Here is a 19,593-nt window from a genome sequence, read left to right as displayed (position 1 = left end):
GGCCCCACCGCTTCCTCCCGCAGGCCCCGCCCTCCCCCGAGGCCCCGCCCCTGCCCCTCCCCTTCGACCCCGGCCCGTACCCAGCCGCGCGGGCCCCGCCCTCCTCCTGGGCCCCGCCCTCCTCCTGGGCCCCGCCCTCCTCCTGGGCCCCGCCCCCTCCTGGGCCCCGCCCTCCTCCTAGGCCCCGCCCCTCGCGGCCTGGCCCCGTGCATTCCCTCGCCTCTGGGCCCGCCCCTCGGCCGCGGCTTTCACGGCGAAGGCTCCCGCAGGCTGCGTGGGCTGGGCATGCGCAGAGCGGGCCGGCGCGGTTGCCGTGGCAGCGCCGGTCCGAGGGGAGGGCGGCGGGAGAGCTCGCCCCGAGCCGGCGACCGGCAGGTTGAGGCGGCTGCGCGGCCCCAGAGAGTCCGCGGCGGCCGGAGGCGGCGCCGGCCAGGCCTGAGCGGCAGGGCGTGGCGCCCGCGCCCGTGGGGATGCGGGACCGGCTGCCCGACCTGAGGGCGGTGAGCGGCGGGCGGGCGGCGATAGCGGTTCGGGCCGGCGGGGCGGGCAAGGGAAGGGGCGGGGGCCGCTGGGGCGGGCGGGACTGGGCGGGGCCCCCCCAGAGGGCGGGCGGGGAGGGAGGGCAGGGGGACCCCCCAGGGGGCGGGGGGAGGGCAGGGGTGCTGAGGGCAGGGGGGCCCCCAGGAGGGCGGGACAGGGCGGGCGGGGAGGGAGGGCAGGGGTGCTGAGGGCTGGGGGGCCCCCAGGAGGGCGGGACAGGGCGGGCGGGGAGGGAGAGCGGGGTGGGGGAGGGCAGGGGTGCTGAGGGCAGGGGGGCCCCCAGGAGGGCGGGACAGGGCGGGCGGGGGGGCCCCTGGGGCGGGGGGCAGGGAGGGAGGACAAGGGGGCCCCGGGGAGGGCGGGACGGGGGGGCGGGGAGGGAGGGCAGGGGTGCTGAGGGCAGGGGGGCCCCCAGGAGGGCGGGACAGGGCGGGCGGGGAGGGAGGGCAGGGGTGCTGAGGGCAGGGGGGCCCCCGGGGAGGGCGGGACAGGGCGGGCGGGGGGGCCCCTGGGGCGGGGGGCAGGGAGGGAGGACAAGGGGGCCCCGGGGGAGGGCGGGACGGGGGGGGGGGCGGGGAGGGAGAGCGGGGTGGGGGAGGGCAGGGGTGCTGAGGGCAGGGGGGCCCCCAGGAGGGCGGGACAGGGCGGGCGGGGAGGGAGGGGGGGGAGGGCAGGGGGGCCCCCCGGGGAGGGCGGGACAGGGCGGGCGGGTAGGGAGGGCAGGGGTGCTGAGGGCAAGGGGGCCCCCGGGGAGGGCGGGACAAGGCGGGCCCGGCGCAGGGAGGGAGGGCAGGGCGGCCCCCCGGGGCGGGTGGGGAGGGAGGAGGGGGGGAGCCGGGGCAGGGGGCGAGGGCAGGGGTGCTGAGGGCAGGGGGTCCCCCGCGGCGGGTGGGGAGGGAGGGCAGGGGGGCCCCCCAGGGAGCGGGGGGAAGGCAGCGGGACCCCCAGGGAGGGCGGGACTGGGCAAGGGGGAGGTGACTGGGCCTGCTGGGTCGCGGGGGGGGGGGGGGAGCCCCCGGGCTGGGTGGGGCTGGGTGGGGGTGGCGGCGCTCGGGGCGGCTTGGGACTGGCCGCCCCGTGGTGGGTCACTGTCTCCACGGTGTTCTGGACGCCCCCCCAGCCGAGAGGCGGGAACGCTTATTCTGTCGCTGACAGATGGGGAAACTGAGTCAGCCCGGGGCTGGGGGCACGGGGCAGTGGCTGGGCTCCGCAGCCCCTTCTGAGCCGCGCCCGCCCCGCTGCTCCCCTAGGCTGAGGTCGCTCCATGGCATCGCCTCCTGGACCCTCTGCAGCAGCTAGGCCCACCAGAAGTCACTGAGCCGTGGGTGGGTGGGTGGGTGGGAGCTCCCGAGAGCAGGGGCTCGAGCGGGTGCTCCTGTCCAGTCCCTGGGGTCTAACACGGGACGCCGCGCGTGGGAGCAGGAAGGCACTCGGTGGTGCCACCTGCCAGTGGGCACAGGTGGGTCCCGCGCGGTGCCTGTGCTTCCCGGTGAGAAGCTGGCCTGGGCGCGAGGACTGCTCGCCTGCCCTTTCCTAGCGGCCAGGGCAGCAGGCTCGGCCGGTCCGCCAGTGTGTCGCCCCGGCCAGTGACCTCGGGCGAGTTACCCTTTACTACGTGAGAGTCCTGGGCGAGTTACCCTTTACTACGTGAGCGTCCTGGGCGAGTTCTGATGCACTGGCCTGTGCTCATTAGGGCAGCTCCGGAATCAGACAGGCAGCGGGACCACGCTGGGTGTTGGTGGAATGTGGAGAGATGAGACATTTTATGCCAACGGTTGATGATGACTTTTTTCTTACAAATGCAAGTAGCGGTTAGTGCCGAGTCCTTACGTAGTGTGTCACAGCGCAGAGGGAAAGCAGGTTGTCGGCCGCTGCCCAAGGCATCCATGGCATGTGGTGAATGAACTACCTTCTCTCTCTCCTTTGCTTCTGGAAGGTAGCTGGTTATAGGCCATGCTTTGGAAAGTAGAGGGAATAGTTGTGGTTCAAGAGGGCAATGGTTGACTCTCCCTTGGGATCATAGAAATTATGCTTTACACACATTGTAAGAACCTTTCTCGGAAGTGATTTTTTTCTTCTCTTTTTGTGAATGGTCAGATACTCTCATCTCTGCAGTTTGCAGATGAACAGCATCATGTTAGACTTAAAAAATAACCACTACCTCACCCTATAGAATGTCTTTGCCATGAGCTCAAATATTTGTTGAGTGAACAAATGCTGAATGTATCTGCACATGAGAACTGTAACTGTTTTGGCAAACAAAAGAACTCCGAACATATGTAATATTGGAGAATAGTAAGAAAAATCTGTCAGCTTTTCTTGGCTTGATTAGCAAAAATGAATCGGGCAATTATTTACCACTGTTGAAGCTTATGTGACCTCCAGCTCTCCCTGCTGCAGCGTGAAGAGCATGTGACCTGTTTTGATCTAGAATTTCAGGGCTAGAAGTGGCCTTCTCTAGTCCAGTACCATCCTGCTCTAGATAAAGACACTGAGCAATTGTAGAGCAGATTGCTGGAAGTTTCTACGCATGTAGTTGTCTAATCTTGGGCTAATTATTTTTAAGGCTTTCAGAACCTTAATTTTCCTGTACATAAAGTGGGGATAATGATACCTCTCTTGCTTAGTCATAGAAGGAGTTGTGGAATGTGAAATTATCTCCTGTGTGTGACACTCTGGGAGAAGGTGGGAGAAAGTGCTGTGTAATTATAAGTGCTATTATTTATTTGTTTTTTTTTAAATGTTTGCTGGAAGTTCTAAAAAGCAATATTCTATCTAGAGTAAAATATTGATTTAAAATGCAATTTGACATTTTTAAAGTTTAATAACTTAATATTTAAAAACATCCGAAAATTATCAGAAATAAAAGTCAAACTTTTACTTAAGGAAATGTATCCTTTCCAAGTAGCCCTTGGAGTAGGTTGTGTTTTGTTTTTTTTTTTTTTCTTTTCACTTTTATTTGACAATCAGCGATTAGTTCTCATCCACACAACAGTCTGTAGATCTTTGAAAGTGGTGACAGGTACGTAGGTAGCCCAGCGTGTAGAGCTTGTTTGGTGAATCATCATCCTCGTTACATTTTCTGGATAACCGCACAGGGATACGGTCTGGAACATTCCTTATTCCTTTGGCCCGGACAGCTTTGTTGAGCCTGGTGTCCGTGTGCACAGCTGGAGTTCCCATCTCCTTCATGGCAAATTTCCGGCTCTCTTTGAGTGCCCAAGGGGCACGCTTCTTGAAACCCACTCCATGGACATGTTTGTGAATGTTGATGGTGTATTCTCTGGTCACTACCCTGTTGATGGCAGAACAGCCCTTCTTCTTGCCACCCTTCTTTGCGGGAACCATTCTGCCGGGCCCTAGTTGGCGCCCTTGGAGTAGTTGAATGTCTGTTCACAACCATGTTCCTAAACAGCTCATGTTTTTTTCCTAGGTGAATTTTAAATTTTAATTTTGTAATTAACATACCCCATCAACAATGTCTAACCTGGCCAAATAGTTGTTTTTGGAAACCTCCAAAAAGTTTCCTTTATTAGCTAGGAGTGCTTCCTCCCGAGAAGATTACCACTGATAACCATTTGGAAAAGACTTAAGTGTTATTGTGTCCAATACAATTTATCAAATACAGACTTAGCTGTTTCTAAGCAATTATTTTCTCTTTTTGAGCAGCCAATTTATTTGGGTGTAGAAAGTTTAAGTGACTTGCCCAAGATCTTCTAGGCTTTAAATCTAGAAAGATGTTTCTGATTTACAGAAAGTAAAAGAACCTTCTGTTTAAGAGATATGTGAGTGCTAGGTGTCTACAAGGTGACGTGCCAGATGCAGAGAAACTGCATCCACAAAACTGATATGGGTGCATGTGTGGAGGTATATGGCCAGGGGAGGAGTTGCAGAGGCAGGGTGGCATATGTCTCAGGATGTAAGTATATATAAGTGGAATATCTATTCTATGAGACAGGGACTCCAAATGTGTTATGATTGCCTTTTTTAAAAAAAGTTTGTGTATGTAAATAGACGTATTTATTATAGTAAAGAGGAGAGAAGCTATGATCTCAACTGTGGGTGTTGTTTACAGGATAATGAACACAAACACACGGTCCTTACATGTCTTTATTAGTAGATCTAGGGGAAATGAGAAAAATCGGTATTTTTAATCCCTGGATTCAAGGTGACGAATTGCAAATAGTTTTTTAAGGGGCAAGAAAAACTGCCCAGGTATCTTAAAAGTTATTTTTTGACAGCTTAACCTGCACATGTGGTGAAGAATGTTAGGAAGATTCAGAATCCTGTTTGTAAAATGAAGCGTTTTTTCTAATCACTTCACTGAAACTTAAAACACTAAGAATTATATAGTAGATTTATAATTTCCTATATGCATATGTTTATAATTTAGAATTTTATGGTTTATTTGGTCCTGCCAACTTTTTATATTTCATTTGTTGTCATAGAAACAGTTCTCCCATTTGGAATCTATGGGTCCTCTATTCTTTTTTTTTTAAATTTTTTTAATTTTTATTTATTTATGATAGGCACACAGTGAGAGAGAGAGAGGCAGAGACACAGGCAGAGGGAGAAGCAGGCTCCATGCACCGGGAGCCCGACGCGGGATTCGATCCTGGGTCTCCAGGATCGCGCCCTGGGCCAAAGGCAGGCGCTAAACCGCTGCGCCACCCAGGGATCCCGGGTCCTCTATTCTTAACTATAATAAATATATTTGTTGGTATACATAATATCTCTTTTTTAAAATGACTTTTTTTGAGACAACAAAACTTTGACATTTCTACAGATTAATACTTCTTGTTTTTAACTTCAGGTCTGTTGTGAATTTAAGGAATAGCAAACCTAAGAGAACCAGTTCACAACAAGCCTGTTCATAAAAAGGTTTCCTCTTTGGTGCACACTTCCCATGGCTGCCCTGGTCCCTTCATCGGGTGCTGTCTGCTGTTCCCCATGCATTCCCCCTTCTCAGCCTGCCTCACACCTTCATGGTCTCAGTGCATGCAGGCATCACCACTGTAAGGTCTTTCTGTCCTCTCTCCTCTTATGTCCCATGTCATAAGAGGTCTTATGGCCGATGTCTCCAGAGATGGCTATCCTCCTGTCTCTGAGCGCCCATGCAGTCCTGTTTTCTTCTAGACTCTTTACCTTTTCCAGGGCGGACCTGGGTGGCCAGTTCTACTCTGAAGCCTCAGTATTCTGCACAGAGCACCTGCCAGGTGTTGAATTGGTGTGTGTCTGTTTGAAGAGTCCATGGTGAGAAAAATGTAGATGACAGTGGAGTCTGTTGTCCTCAACATTCTTTGGGTTGCAAAGTGCAGAAGCCCATTAGCTACAACAGAGAAGGGAGGGAGATTGATTTCAAGTTAAAAGGGTGCCTCAGAATTGGAGGGCGGAGTGTGCTGCCAGACCCCCTGAGGAGTAGAACCCGGGACCAGTGAGCACCTAAAACCTCCGCCCAGGTCACACCTGCTTTGTCTCAGCCGTGCGTGCATCTCTGCTTCTTGTGTCATCTGTCCTTCCACCCTCACTGCCCTCACCTTGGTTTCATCCCCCTTCTTTTCATTTGCTCAACTGCTCCCTCTGAGTGGGTCCCGGCACTGTCACAGGCCTGATGCACGAGCTGTGAGAAGATAGGTATTGTCCTTGCTCTTGTGGAATTTGTGGAGAGTGGGGCAGGAATCAGCCAAGGAAAGCAGGATGTGGGGCTGTGGGTGGGTTGCTTGGGATGGGGCAATGGGGGAGAGTCTCTGAGCTGAGGCCTGAATGAGGAGGGGGACGAGCCCCGAGGCTGCAAGCTGGGGGATAAGCTGGCATTGCGGGAGGAGAGAGGACTAGTTTGTCCGTGAGTGAAGGTGAGAGGGAAGGAGAAATCTTTAAACAAGTCGTGGGGAAAGACAGGGTCAAATTGCAGAAGCATCTGTGCAGTACAGTTCTGTTTATGTAAAGGCTCAGGACCTGTAGAAGGTATTTGTATGATGTTTAATAGTGGAGACAAACTAGAGTAAAAACATAAAAACATGAAACGATGTGACATCCTACCATTCTACTCTATATAGTGATATAAAAACCTGAGGAAGGCATGTTACATACAAAGGCTAGTAGACAGCTTTCACCTATATTCACTTACAGGCACACTTTTCTCTTCTTCAGGTGATAATACATATAAGTCATAAGCAGCAGAGGTATAGGTGCTGAATATATTTTGAGAAGATTTAGTTGATATGCCCAAAATTACTATCTGTGCAAGGCCCTCCTGTAGGTGCACGTGGAGAAAGAAGTCAGTGTGTTTTCAAGCTTGGATTCTACTAATTTGTGATAATTCAGCTTCTGTTGAAATCTAAACACCGAGCATTCCAGTGAGGACTTATTCACGTCTGTTAAATAGTCTCTAAACACGGAAGCTATTCACTCTCTGCTCCTGACAATAGTCACCCTGGGAGGATTTTATTTTTTATATAATGCTACTTTTAAGGAGACCTCTTTTAAAATCTAACAAATGGAATGTTGATATTTGGATGTTTATCTTGCACTTTGACACTCTGGAAATCCAGTGTGTCATCTTGGAGTATTCCCACTGCCTTTAGGAAATGCTTTGGCATGAATCGTCTTGTTATTCACAGTGAAGCCCATGCCCCACTATCCCCGCCAGAGGGACTGGACGAGGGCGCTCTGTTCACGGGGCTGTAAGGTGCCTTCGGTGAGGCAGCAGTGCCCTGGCTGCTCTGTCTCTGTTTCCCGTTTTGAGGAATGGAGAAGCTAAGAGCCATATGAAGCCCGTCTCCGGTTCCAGAATAGCGTTGAGAATTCCCGTTAGAAATAAGAAGTCGAAGTAAAGGTGGTAAGATAGGGATAGAGAAAGTGGAGGAAATGCGTTCCTAGTCCTCTAACTCTTTCGTGGCTGTGGGCAGAGAGGGCGGTCTGTCACCCACAGGGCTGGCTGGGGATCAAGGCAGGGCCCGGGTCCGACGGAGGCTGTGTCCGAGGGCGGAGGCCACACGGGCTTCTTGGGTCAGGTTTGCTGGTGGCCCCATGCACAGAGTGCGGTCAGCGCGCTGTGTGACAGCGTGGCGGTAACATGCACTCGCCTGGGGGAATGGGGTCTGGACCATCTCCCCAAGCACCAAGGTCGGCAGCTGTGTCTCCTGGACTGGCAGCTGGAGTCTTCTGCTGAGCGGGAACCCCCAGCGGGCATCTTCTGTGTGGGATCTGCCTGGGGTGACCTAGTGCCCTGGGGGTGGGCGTAGGGCCAGCAAGTGGAGTGAGGCCGGCTGCGGGGAGATGGTGGTTGGACCAGGGGATGGGTGCATCCGGGGCTCACTGTAGTATTCCTCCGACTTTGTGTGGGTTTGCAGTCTTCAATACGAAAAAGCAAAACGAAAGCCAGTGTGTGTGAGTCTAGAATTCCGTTCGGAGCGGTGGGACCTGGGCAGCTCTGTGGGGGTCTGGTGGCAGACGCCCTTCTCATTTCCCGGTGCTCCGGGCCGCGGCAGACCCACCCGCACCGACTCCCCCCGAGCTCACGCGCCTTCACAGTAAGCCGGCTCCTCGCTGACGCTGCTCCACGCTGTCCCTGGCCTGGAGCTGGACACGACAGCCGTTTCCCTGAGGCCCCAGAGCAGAGGCAGGAAGATGAGCAGCCACTGGGAAGTAGAGTCACACAGGGCCGAGTTAAGAAGAGTGAGCACGGAGTGTGCCTTCTCAGAGGCCGGGGGCGAGGCTGCCGCCGGGGCTGGGAGGCCGGCCTGGCAGCTGGGCTCTGCGGCGTGCAGGGCATGGGTGGTGAATGTTTCAGAGCCAGGGCATTTGGAGTCCAGTTGGCACGGGCAGTCCGTTGCCGTCGGCACCTCCACCTCTTCCTTCCGGGCAGCATGGGGACAGTAAACGGGACCATTGCTGGGTGCTTGAGCTGGAGAGGAAGAGCAGCGCCCGCGGCGAGAGTCAGCCGCTGGATGCCCATGCCTGCCCAGGCGTCTGAGCTCTGCGGACGTGAGCACTTTTCCTTCCCCGTGTGTTTTGTGTTCCGGAGCATGACTGGGGATGCTGACACCGGCCGTGGGAGGCAGCCGGAGCCCTGTGCCCGGTGCGCGGGCTCTCCACGGCCATTAGCAGCGAGCGCTCTGTTTCCTCAAGATGCGTGGGCCTGGGGGAGAGGGAACAGGGGGTGGCTCACCGTGACGGTGCTTTCTGTGGAATGCTTTCCGACTGCCAGTTTGTCTTTAAGTTCAGCATTGCTCACAGCTGATACTAGAATGATGTGAAAGCCTTTGCCACTTTATGTGCCCCTGTCACACTGAGGCCCCTTTGGTCACATGGGTGGATGCTTGCACTTAGGACCTGTCTCTGTAGGAGCTGGGGCCAGTGGAGCCCGTGATTCACAGACCAGGAGACAGAGACTTGGAGGTTCAGCCGCCGCCAGTAAGCAGGCTGGGAAAACTGTCTTGATTGGTGAGTTTGGCTTATTAGAGGGAGGCCGGTGCTCGGCAGCCCTGACTTGCTGGGTTGTCATCCTCAGGCTGTTGGAACAAAGTACCACAAACGGGCTGAGACATGGCAGGAATGGTTCTGGCTCTGGAGGCCAGAAGCCTGCGATGGAGGCATAGCAGGGCCGTGCTCCCTCGGTGCCTATGGGGGGGCTCCTTCCTTGCCCTTGCAGCTTCTGCTGGGGCTGGTGGTCCTTGGGTGCGACTCGTCACATGCCCATCTTTCCCTGTGTGGCTGCACGAAGGGCCCACCTTGCTTGGCATGACCTCATGTATCTATGCCACCTGCACAGCTGTGTTCCACTGTGGTTCATGTGCTGAGGTTCTGGGGTTAACTTGTCCTGTTCAAATAGCACAAACAAGACATTCTCAGTAGCAGTCATTGCAGGCATCTTTCTCAACAACTGGTGTCATGTGAGAGCAGGGTGGTGGCTCAGTCTAACTCAAGATGCTACTGGGAAAGCCACAAAGAATGGACGCTCTGGGGAGCCCCCATTCCGGGGAGCCAGGGCAGAGGGAATAAATAGGGTTAAGGGAGTGTGTGACCACGCCTGTCTGAGAGGTGCCAGCAGGTCCCTCCCCAGTCCAGCGAGTGTGCAGGCTAATGCTGTGTGGTGCTTCTCCTTCCCTTTGCACACTGTCCTGCTCATCCACACGCTCACCCTGTGATTACAGCTTCCTCACAGTCTCTTCCTACAAGCTGCTCCTCTAAGTCAGCCCTTCTCTCTCAGAGAAACCTCTCTTTTCCCTTGGCCTCAGCAGACGTGGCTTATCTTCACCCAGAAGTGGCCCCAGGCTGAGAGAGGTGACATCCGGAGACCTCCCGAAGCGATGAAAGATTGTTGTTGACTTTCAGGCCAAATCTCCTTGCTTCAGCGAGGGTCCTGGATTGATGCAGACGGAAGGCTTCCTGTGCTTTCTTGAACATTTGCTAAATTTGCAGATTTTTCTTAGCCAAATTTTAGTAGAATTTTGTCTCCGAGTTACTCCTAGGCTGTAGATCAGTAGAGCCACACTCCAGACTTGGTTGAATAGGTAAAGACTTCAGTTTTCCTAAGGGTTCTGAGAATTTTCTGAAACCCATGGCTGCCTTGGCTTTCCCAGAGTTGGCAGAGAGTGGAGTCAGTCATCTGATGTGTGCTCAGGGAGGTGGTTCAAAGCCATTCCCTCCATTGTCTTTCTGGCAGGTTTTCTTTCCTTTTTTTCTTAGTCCTGCCAGCTCCACTAGGGGATGCTGCATACGGTCACTCTGTGACCTCGGGGAGCCGTGCCCTGGGCTGGCGGTGCTCTGCAAGGATGCTGTGTACAGCCATTGCCGTCTCCCCAGTGCAGGCTTCCACGGGTAGATAGTTTACCTCCCTGGAAAGTGGTTCTTTACGCAGGGTCCCTGGACCAGCAGCAGCACTGGAACATGTTAGAGTGCAGCAACATTCTAGAGTGTTCTAGAATGCCCCACCCTGACCTGCTGAGTGAGAGACCCAGCCTTCCTGGGGGTGATTCTCCTGCAACTCAAGTTAGAGAGCTGCCCTGGAATATTCTTTGGTGGAAGAATACAGAACCTGACTGCTGTGTAGCATCACTATGGCTCTTCCAGTGGTTGGAACAGTTCTTTTCCTTCTGCATTTTATTTACTAAGGTCTTTGTTAAGTGTTTCCTTATTAAAGTGCTTATGGATTATTTGCGGGAGCCCCTGGGGATTACTCACTTAGGGAAAAACGAGGAATGCCAGTTAACATGTGTAAGTTTCTTGAAAATTATGTGCTTTAGAAAAGTTAGCGGTGTCAGTGTTTTTAATCTTTGTAACAAATATGCGGTACCAGGGGCTCACTTCATGTTGACTTTGATGGGGCGCAGATGAACAGCTCCCTGTTACAGAGCGCTGGGGAGTTCCTCCGTTGTTTCCCAGGACGTGGCCAAGCTGCCCCCCTAGGGCTGTCCATTGCCTCCACCCTGCCTCCGCCCCCCCCCCCGCCCACATCCTGGTCCACAGTGGGCAGACCCAAGTCCTTGTAGACAGCACCATCTTGTTATAGTTCTGCGCTCTCTTGGGTTGCTTTTCTCTTTCAGTTCGATGTTTGTGCATACATGAACATTTTTGCAACCTGAATTTTCCTTTTTGTATTTTCTATTTTAGTGTAGAAAGAGTGATGATGGGGACACAAGTGTTATTGTTGAGAAGGACCATTTCATGGATGATTTCTTCCATCAGGTAAGAGCCATTCTCTGAAGCCCTGTCAGAGTTTCTTCTTTAAACACAGTTAATGTAACTGTATGGTGGTCACATTTGAAATAATACTAAAAGTAATATTTTTAAAAACTTGCTTTTGACTATGTAAATTCTCTAGGATATTTCGTGCCCTGAAAATATTTGGTAGTATTGAGCCATTCTTCCTGGTATAGGCTTGGGGAGGGGCTGGTGGGAGTGGTGGTTTGCAGACCCGGAGCCCCAGAACCCCCGTCCTCCCCAAGGAGGAGCTTTATGCTCCTGGTTGGGTGGTGCTTGGCAAGGTGCTTCTCAGTAATGTGGAGCTGGTGCCATGAGATGGCTCCTCCAAGGCCAGGCTGCCTCTGGGAGACTCTGCCATGCCCTGTGGTAGGTTTGCGCCTCACAAGTTCTCACCCGAGGACTGGTGGTGTTCTCCCCTAGGCTATCTGGTCCTTTAGAAAGTGGCTGTGCTGGTGGCAGGGGTGTCCTTCAGCTGACGCCTGCTGAGTCAGGTGTGCACAGAGTACACACGGTGATGCTTCGGTCATTTATTCCAGAATGGCAGTGAGTCCCCAAATGGTGACCATATGTGTCAAAGAGCTCATACTGTATATTTTCTAAAATCCTCGAACAAATCTTAAATTTCTCTCTTGAAAAGTTTTATACGTAAGCAGGTATATAACTATGGCAACACTGCTTTGCCGTCTGTCAGCTTGCCCTTTCTTTGAGGTATTGGCCCAGGGGCTGCTGCTCTAATAGTTTCAATTGACTCTTGAATCCACGGACAGTCTGAAAGGACCTTTCAATGTGCAGATTTGAAAAAAATGTAATATATTGGATCACTGGATGGCCCAGTCCATTAAGCATCTGCTTTTGGCTCAGGTCATGATCCCAGGGTCCTAGGATTGAGTCTCCGTTGGGCTTCCTGCTTAGTGGGGAGTCTGCTTCTCCCTCACACCTTGGTTGTGACTCACTCTCATAAATAAATAAATGAACAAACAAATAAATCTTTTTAAGAAGTATAATATATTAATAAAATATATTAAAAGTTATTAGTTTTTAGTTTACCAAGTAGCTAGCATAAGCATAACCATTGAGTTGCTTTGGGGCAACTCAGACAATCCAGGATAATTTCCCGTCTGCACAGTCCCCTTTGCCCAGTAAGGAAACACTCATGGGATTGGGATGTGGACTTCTGTCACAAGGTGGAATGATTTTGTAATTGCTACTTTAAAATGAGTCAAATATTTAAGCTATTTTTCCAGTGTCGTGATTTTGGATGCATAGATCCACCTGGATTAATCTCGCGATGAGTACCTTACATTTTGAAACAGGTGTTGAATCATTTATTTATTAATTAATTTTATTTTATTTATTTATGATAGGCACACAGTGAAAGAGAGAGAGAGGCAGAGACACAGGCAGAGGGAGAAGCAGGCTCCATTCACCGGGAGCCCGACGTGGGATTCGATCCCGGGTCTCCAGGATCGCGCCCTGGGCCAAAGGCAGGCGCTAAACCGCTGTGCCACCCAGGGATCCCCAGTGTTGAATCATTTAGATGATTAGAAGTAAAAACAATGACTGAAAGGCTTGGCCCCATCACCTGTACACACCTCCCCACATGGAGTATTAGTGCTAAAACACCCTCTTCCTTCTTGACTGCACAGAGTGCTGGATGCATGGCCGTGTGCTTCCTGTTGACACCATTTGTAATAACACTTGGGTCTTGACTGTAAAGGTTTTTACAACCTGGTAGGTTTTGTTGGTGAATCTTGATTGATATTGCCTTAGTCATGTGGATATGGATCTTAACACGGTACATTTTTCTTTATCTTTCAATTAACTATCAATGTGAGCATGGAAAAGCTGATATTTCTTCATGTATTTATTCATTTACTTCTTTCTTTATTTTTAGGTAATGGAAAGTGGTAGCAAATTTGAGTTTGCCATAATAGTAATGGCTGTTTGTATCTGTCTTAGGTCGAGGAGATCAGGAACAGTACAGCTAAAATAGCTCAGTATGTTGAAGAAGTAAAGAAAAACCACAGCATCATTCTTTCTGCACCAAATCCAGAAGGAAGTAAGTCATTGGCTTTAAAAATGGTGCCCCTCTCTCTCTTGTTTGTGAAATAGGCCTCAACCCTGACTGTGCATGAGGTCACGCAGTGCGCTTGTAAAAATCCTGGAACCAAGCAGGCTGCCTGTCCTGATGCCCTTGACTGCATGAACCAGAGAATCAGATGGTTTTGTGCTGCTGTGCTTCAGTGCTCTGCCAGACTGGGACCACTGCTGTGTCCTATCCAGAGGAATACACAGAAGTGGCTTTGCTGAACTGTGGGGCCTTACCAGTGAGTGGGCCTAGATGGGTACTTTTTATGTCGATAGTTAAGTAGGAATGACAGAATTCTGTGTTTAAATGAAAGTTAATTAGAGGAGTGCATGGGTGGCTCAGTCAGTTGGGCGTCCAACTCTTGATTTGGGCTCAGGTCATGGTCTTGGGGTCCTGGGATCAAGCCCTGCCATGGGCTCCACACTTAGTGGGGAGTCTGCTTGTCTCTCTCTTTGCCCATACCCCCGCTTGCACTCCCCCTCTTTTTCTAAAGTAAATAAATCTTTAAAAAATAAGTGAAAGTTAAAAAATTGACTTGGAAAACAGCATTTGTTAGGGTAGGTTTACAGGCAATGGTAAGTCTTTGGGAAAGGCTTTTGTATGGAGTATGCTGTCTGGATGTCTGTTAAGGACAGCGTGTAAGAAATTATTTTAAATTAACCAAGAACAGGGGCATTGGCCATTATAAGGGAGTGTTTCCTTGATCTGGAGAGATGAATTTTGAAAATTTCAAAGGTAAAATGGATCTAGATAAGCCAGAGATTGTGAATTAGAATCCATACCTCATTTTGGGGAAGAATTGGTATCTTTACAATACTGCATCTTTTAATCCATGAAAATGTTCTGTCCCTCTACAATTTACGTCTTCTTTAATCTCTCTGGTAGCGCTTCACGGGGTTTGGTGTAGGGACCTCACACATCCCACCTTGTGTTTTTGCTAGGTGGTTGAGGTCTTGCGTTAATGTGAATGGTATCTGCTGTAAACCTTATTTTCTCTTTGTATAGAATTACGATGGGTTTATATGTAACTCACCATGAACTCACCTAATTACTTATTAATGCTACTAACTCCTGTGTAGATTCTGTTGGGTTGTTTCTGCACCCAGTCAGGTCATTTGTGAATGACACTTTTCCCTTAGCTCTATGCTTTCTATTTTTAGTGGGCATATGTCATGACCTCCGGTATGGGGTTAGGTGGAAGTGGTTGTGTGGACACTTATTCTCAACTTTGGAGGACAGTTGAAAGCAACGTTTTGTTAGAGGGTTATTTGGGGTTGCCTTACATTGAAAAAATAAAGATATTACATGGGAAAAGAACACGTTTTTAACTTTAAGATTTTTCATGTCTTGTAAAACAATGCTTTGACCCTCATTAAGCTCTTTATTTTACAGTTTAGAAGAACATTTCCCAAAGTGTGTTCTAGAGCATGAATGCTGTCAGCTAGCCTGTGAAACAGGAGGTGTGTCACCAGGTGCATCTGGGAGCTTCATTATGCTTTCTCCCCTCTTGAGAAGTTACAGTGTCCTCAGCAGTAAAGACTCTGAGCAATCCTGCAATAAAGAAACCTATTTAACTTAGTGTACAGTGTTTTACACACTTATTTGCGCACAGAACTTTTTATGTAACACCTATCAACATCTTAATTCTTGGAAAAATCAAATTTGAATAAATATTAGTGTATTTTTTTGAATAATTTACCTCCAGAAAACTTTTGCTGCCAAGAAACAGCAGGTAGCCCTAATATTTGAATACATGTAGAACTCTTAATGCTTCACAGTAGTCCCTTCTGGGCTTTAAATAAAACTATTGCTTTTGCGTGAACCAAAATGTGGGAGGCAGTGTCCAAGTGCCTATTTAATTCCTCTCTGCAGAACTGGTCCCCCAGGATAGGGAGCCCAGGTGATGCAGATGGCAGGAGGCTGATGCCCCTTTCAGCCCTCTGCCGGGTGGGAGGGGCGGCACTCCAGGTGCTGGGCTCCTGGATGTCATACAAGATGGGTAAACCTGGGTGGCCAGCCCCACCAGCCTGAGCACAGGAACCAGCAGGTGGCGCCTGGCCGCACCCTGGTGCCCAATTCTAGGCTTGTACCTGAGGGATCAAGGGCTGGTACCATTAAACATTCTTTTCAGACTTTTAGTGTGAACATTTTCAAATCAATGGGGAAGTTGCAGTGACGGTACAAGGAAATTCAAATTTCCTTCACCTAGACTCACTGGCTGTCCCCATCTGCCAAACTGCTCTGTGCACGTATGTGTACGTACCCATGTGCATGCCTGTTTGGACACACACTGTACACACTGTGGTGTTGATACGTGTGTTCCATGTGCCCGTTATTTTTGCTGACGTCTTTCAGAGTGCCCACTTGGTGTTTATCTCCACGGAAGGATACTCTCTTCTATGCCAACACTGTGCTCATCTAACTGGGAGAAGGTAACACTGATGTGCAGCCTGTTCTCATCTCAAGCCTGCTCCCGGTGGCGCCCTTCATAGCTGGCTGTTTCCTTCCTTCCAAGTCGGGCCATGCACACGTGCATGTAGAGCTGGGGGTGAATACCTTCAGAACTGTGAAGTCTTGTGCTGCGCTGGGCCTTTAGTCATGGGGGGCATCTTTCCTGTCCCCACAGATGGATGTTCTGTGCCCTCATGGCCGCTTTGCCCGAGGGAACAGAGCTCCCTGGTTTACCTTGCTCAGTGGGGGTGGGATAGGTGTCCTGCTATTTCCTGTTAACCTTTCTGTAGCCTTGCGTCTTGTCTCTCATGAATAAAATATTGTGGCGCTTTGTCTTTTTTCCAGTTTCATCATTTTTTGTCTCGAAGTGCTTTTAGGTGGTATTTATTGATATTATTGATATATTGGGGCGGACATATGTAAGCTTATGTGCTTTCCATTTTTCTTGCTTGTTCTCTGTTACTTCTTTCTTTTAATGCTTTCTTCTGGATTGGGTTTGAAGAGTTTCATCCCTTCCACCACTAGCTTGTTGATATGTAATACTGTTGTTTTAATGGTTGTCCTCTGGGCTATACTACACATTCTTGACTTAAGGTCAAATATAAATCTGTATTTTTACTATTTCCAGGTAACGCAAGGATCTTAGGAAACTAACCCCATCATTTTTTAGTGCTCATATTGCTGTATGTATAATAGATGAAAGTGACATAAATATTTGTACTATGGCTGCTTTGCACCGTTAACATCTGTTTGGATCTACCCATACCAGTGCTGCTTATTTTTCTGTGAGTTTCACAACTTCCGTCTGAGATCATTTCTTTTTAAAAAACACCCTTTGTTTACTGCTTTTAGTAGGGAATATACAGTTCTCTGAAATTTCCTGTCTGTAATCTTGTTCTTAAAAGATGTTTTTGTGGAGTGTAGGAATCTGTTGGGAAGTTATTTTCTTTGACCCTCTTGAAGATTTTGAACTAATCTTTCCAGTTCCTTTTTTTTTTTTATTTTTATTTTGTTAGGTCAGGTGTTGAATCATAGCTTTTAAGAGACTTGATGTTTGGTCTTTGGTTTAACGATTTTGCATTGCTGTTTCTGGATGCAATTTTCTTTGTTTGTGCTGCTTTTCTTAAGGTGTCCTGGATCCCTGGGGCTGCACACCTGGCCGCCTGGGCCACTTTCTCTTCGAGAGCTGTCCCTGCCCTGTTCCCGTTCTCTCTCTTCGGGAGACCTGGGATCTGTGTGTTCCAGCCTTTCCGCAATGCCCAAGGGTCCCCAGCCGTCCATTTTGTTTCCCACTACTCTCTTGTCCTTCTGTTGGGAAATCTGTTTTCTGCTTCATCCACAGTCCTCTTTTCACCTGATACTTCTGGGTGAGATATTTTTCAGTCTTAGAATCTTACTTGGTTCTTTTCTGTACGGTCTGATTTTTTTTTTTAAAGATTTTATATATTTATTCATGAGAAACACAGAGAGAGGCAGAGACATAGGCCGAGGGAGATGCAGGCTCCATGCAGGGAGCCTGATGTGGGACTCGATCCCAGGACCTAGGGATCATGCCCTGAGCTGAAGGCAGACACTCAACCACTGAGCCACCCAGGCATCCCTACTTCCTGATTTTCTGACAGAATTCCTGATGTTCTCTTTCATCCCTTTGAACGTGATTTTGCTGTCTGTGTCTGATAGTCCATTAACGGTGCCCCTGGGTGGGGGGGTCTATATACCTCATCTGTGGTTCTTTGCCTGCCTGGCTGTTTTTGATTGGGCCCTGGGCTTTGTGCATAAAAGCTTGTGACAATAACTTGAGCCCGTGGATAGGATTTTCTTTGTTAATAGATGATTTTTAAACATTTCTGCAGCAGTAGTTCTGGGTCCCTGTGCGAGGGTTAGATGAGCTGCGTCATCTTCCCCCTCTAGGGCAGGGCTGTCTGCATCTGTGTGGCTCTCCTCTCCATTTGCCTGCAGCCTCAGGCCACTCCTGTGGCTAGCTTCCCTCTTAGGGTATCTTTCTTCTGTATCTTCGTACCTGCCTTTTTAGCTTTGTATGCCTTTAAGCTGATTAAAAACGTATTTTGTCCATCTTTCCTGATCTCAGTAGGAATGTTGATCACACCACATCCTTTTCTCAGTGGTTTGAAATGCTTCCTTTGCCAAAGATAACCTCATGGTCGCTTCTGTAGTTTGAAGGGTCAGATGTGATCATGCCTCTTTCGTTTCCCTCACTGACACCTGAGCCCCTGCCTGCCCACGTGAGCAAGAAGTCCAGGATCTCTGAGTGCTTGAACAGCCCAAGGGCTTTCTTGTCCAGAGCAGGAAGGGGGGCAGGGATGTGTTTCTGGGGAACACCAGTGGGGACGGGGCTCTGATCCACCCCAGGCTCAGTTCTCAGTTTGGAGGTTTCTGCACCTTCCATTCCCCGAGTCTGGTGTGCCTTGTCCTCAGCTGGATCACATGCCTGCACATGCTCCCTGGCTTTGTGTGCATTCTCCTATAGATTCTCGTACTGGCTCTCCCAGTGCAGACACAGTGCCTGGGTCTAGGGGCTTAGCCTCAGGTCTCCTGGTGTGGGGACCAGCATACCTGCGAGGGGCCTGCTCTGATTAGGTAGAGATGAGCACAAAAGAGATCAAACACATGAGAGAATTTTTTCCCAGAATATGATTACATTTCTGCTTCCTCTCTTTGGTCTAGATGTGTTAGTGATGGACTCAGTGAACTCTTTCATCAATTAATTGCTATATACCACCTCTTCTCAAGTACAGGTGCACATATAGTCAGTCCCCTGGGGGCTTATTAGGTGGGATTGCTGGCCGCAGAGGTCTATGCGAAGAAGGTCTGGGTGGGCCCAGGAATGTGCGTGTCTGCCAGTCCCCACATGGTTTGGGGGCCTCACTTTGACAACTAAACACTTGAATATTTACCGAGAATGTTGTTCCATTTAAGTTCATTGGATACTATAGCTCAGATGCCTTTTTTTTTTTTTTAAGAAATAAAAGAAGAGCTTGAAGATCTGAACGGAGAAATCAAGAAAACTGCTAACAAAATCCGAGCCAAGTTGAAGTGTGAGTTCATGGCTTTGGCTGCATGTCATCAGTGATGGTGGCATGTGGGTTGTCTGTATTTTCTTTGTAATGTCTTGTTCTTGGACATTTTTTCAAGTCAGAACTCTGAGCACTTTAAATGATCTGTATGAACTTGGAGTAGTGGCCATTATGAGATGCATCGTTCTAGAATTCTTCAACCTGTGGCTCTAAGGGCTGTGCCAAGGCTCCTGGTTGCTGATCCCACAATTTAGGATAGAAGTGTTAATTAATTTGTATTCAACAAGGTTAATCATTTGCTTATATAAATTGTTGCTGTCTTATAGAGACCTATTTTTAGCTCTTTGGCTAAATCATAGATATTTGAGAAGGTGAATAGCTTTTCATACATATCTCCTATTCTTCTTAAATGGTTCCTTAAATTTGCAGGAGTTTAGCTTCCCAGTGCTGGAGGTTCAGCACTGAGAGGTGGCTTCTGAGAGGTTCGGGGTGTAAGCAGGGATGCCAGGAAGACACGTCGTATCTGATTTGACAAAAGATCACTGAATCCAGACAATCTCTGTGGATCAGAAAGAACTTTTGTTAGGGCACATTTCAGACAGGTGGGGGCAGGGAGATGACCACCTGTAGCTGTGGTCGCACCCTTCTCCCTGCACTCTGGGGTGCTTGCCTGCCCACGCACTTCAAAGCCATCCATATGGCAGCTTCATCAGTGTATTCCAAAACAGAGGGATTTTCACCCAGAAATACAACCACAGTGCCATGACTGTA

General features: G+C 49.9%; 1 protein-coding gene across 4 annotated transcripts in view; it reads left to right on the top strand.

The window, feature by feature from the left end:
- The first annotated feature begins 233 nt into the window (after positions 1-233).
- Positions 234-19,593, top strand: part of STX2 (syntaxin 2) — a 31,432-nt gene continuing 12,072 nt past the window's right edge. For 3 of the 4 annotated variants that reach the window (XM_055322788.1, XM_055322785.1, XM_055322784.1), the window contains exons 1-4: positions 234-500; positions 11,155-11,229; positions 13,207-13,306; positions 18,769-18,843. In XM_055322788.1, the coding sequence (XP_055178763.1) occupies positions 471-500; positions 11,155-11,229; positions 13,207-13,306; positions 18,769-18,843 (280 nt within the window). In that variant the 5' untranslated portion in view covers positions 234-470. Of the gene's footprint in view, positions 501-8,906; positions 8,986-11,154; positions 11,230-13,206; positions 13,307-18,768; positions 18,844-19,593 lie in introns of those variants that run through there. The other variant, XM_055322787.1, reaches the window with a different exon arrangement.

Source organism: Nyctereutes procyonoides, unplaced genomic scaffold (assembly GCF_905146905.1).
Source record: "Nyctereutes procyonoides isolate TBG_1078 unplaced genomic scaffold, NYPRO_anot_genome, whole genome shotgun sequence".
NCBI lineage: Eukaryota > Metazoa > Chordata > Mammalia > Carnivora > Canidae > Nyctereutes > Nyctereutes procyonoides.
This window is presented reverse-complemented; position numbering and strand designations above follow the sequence as displayed.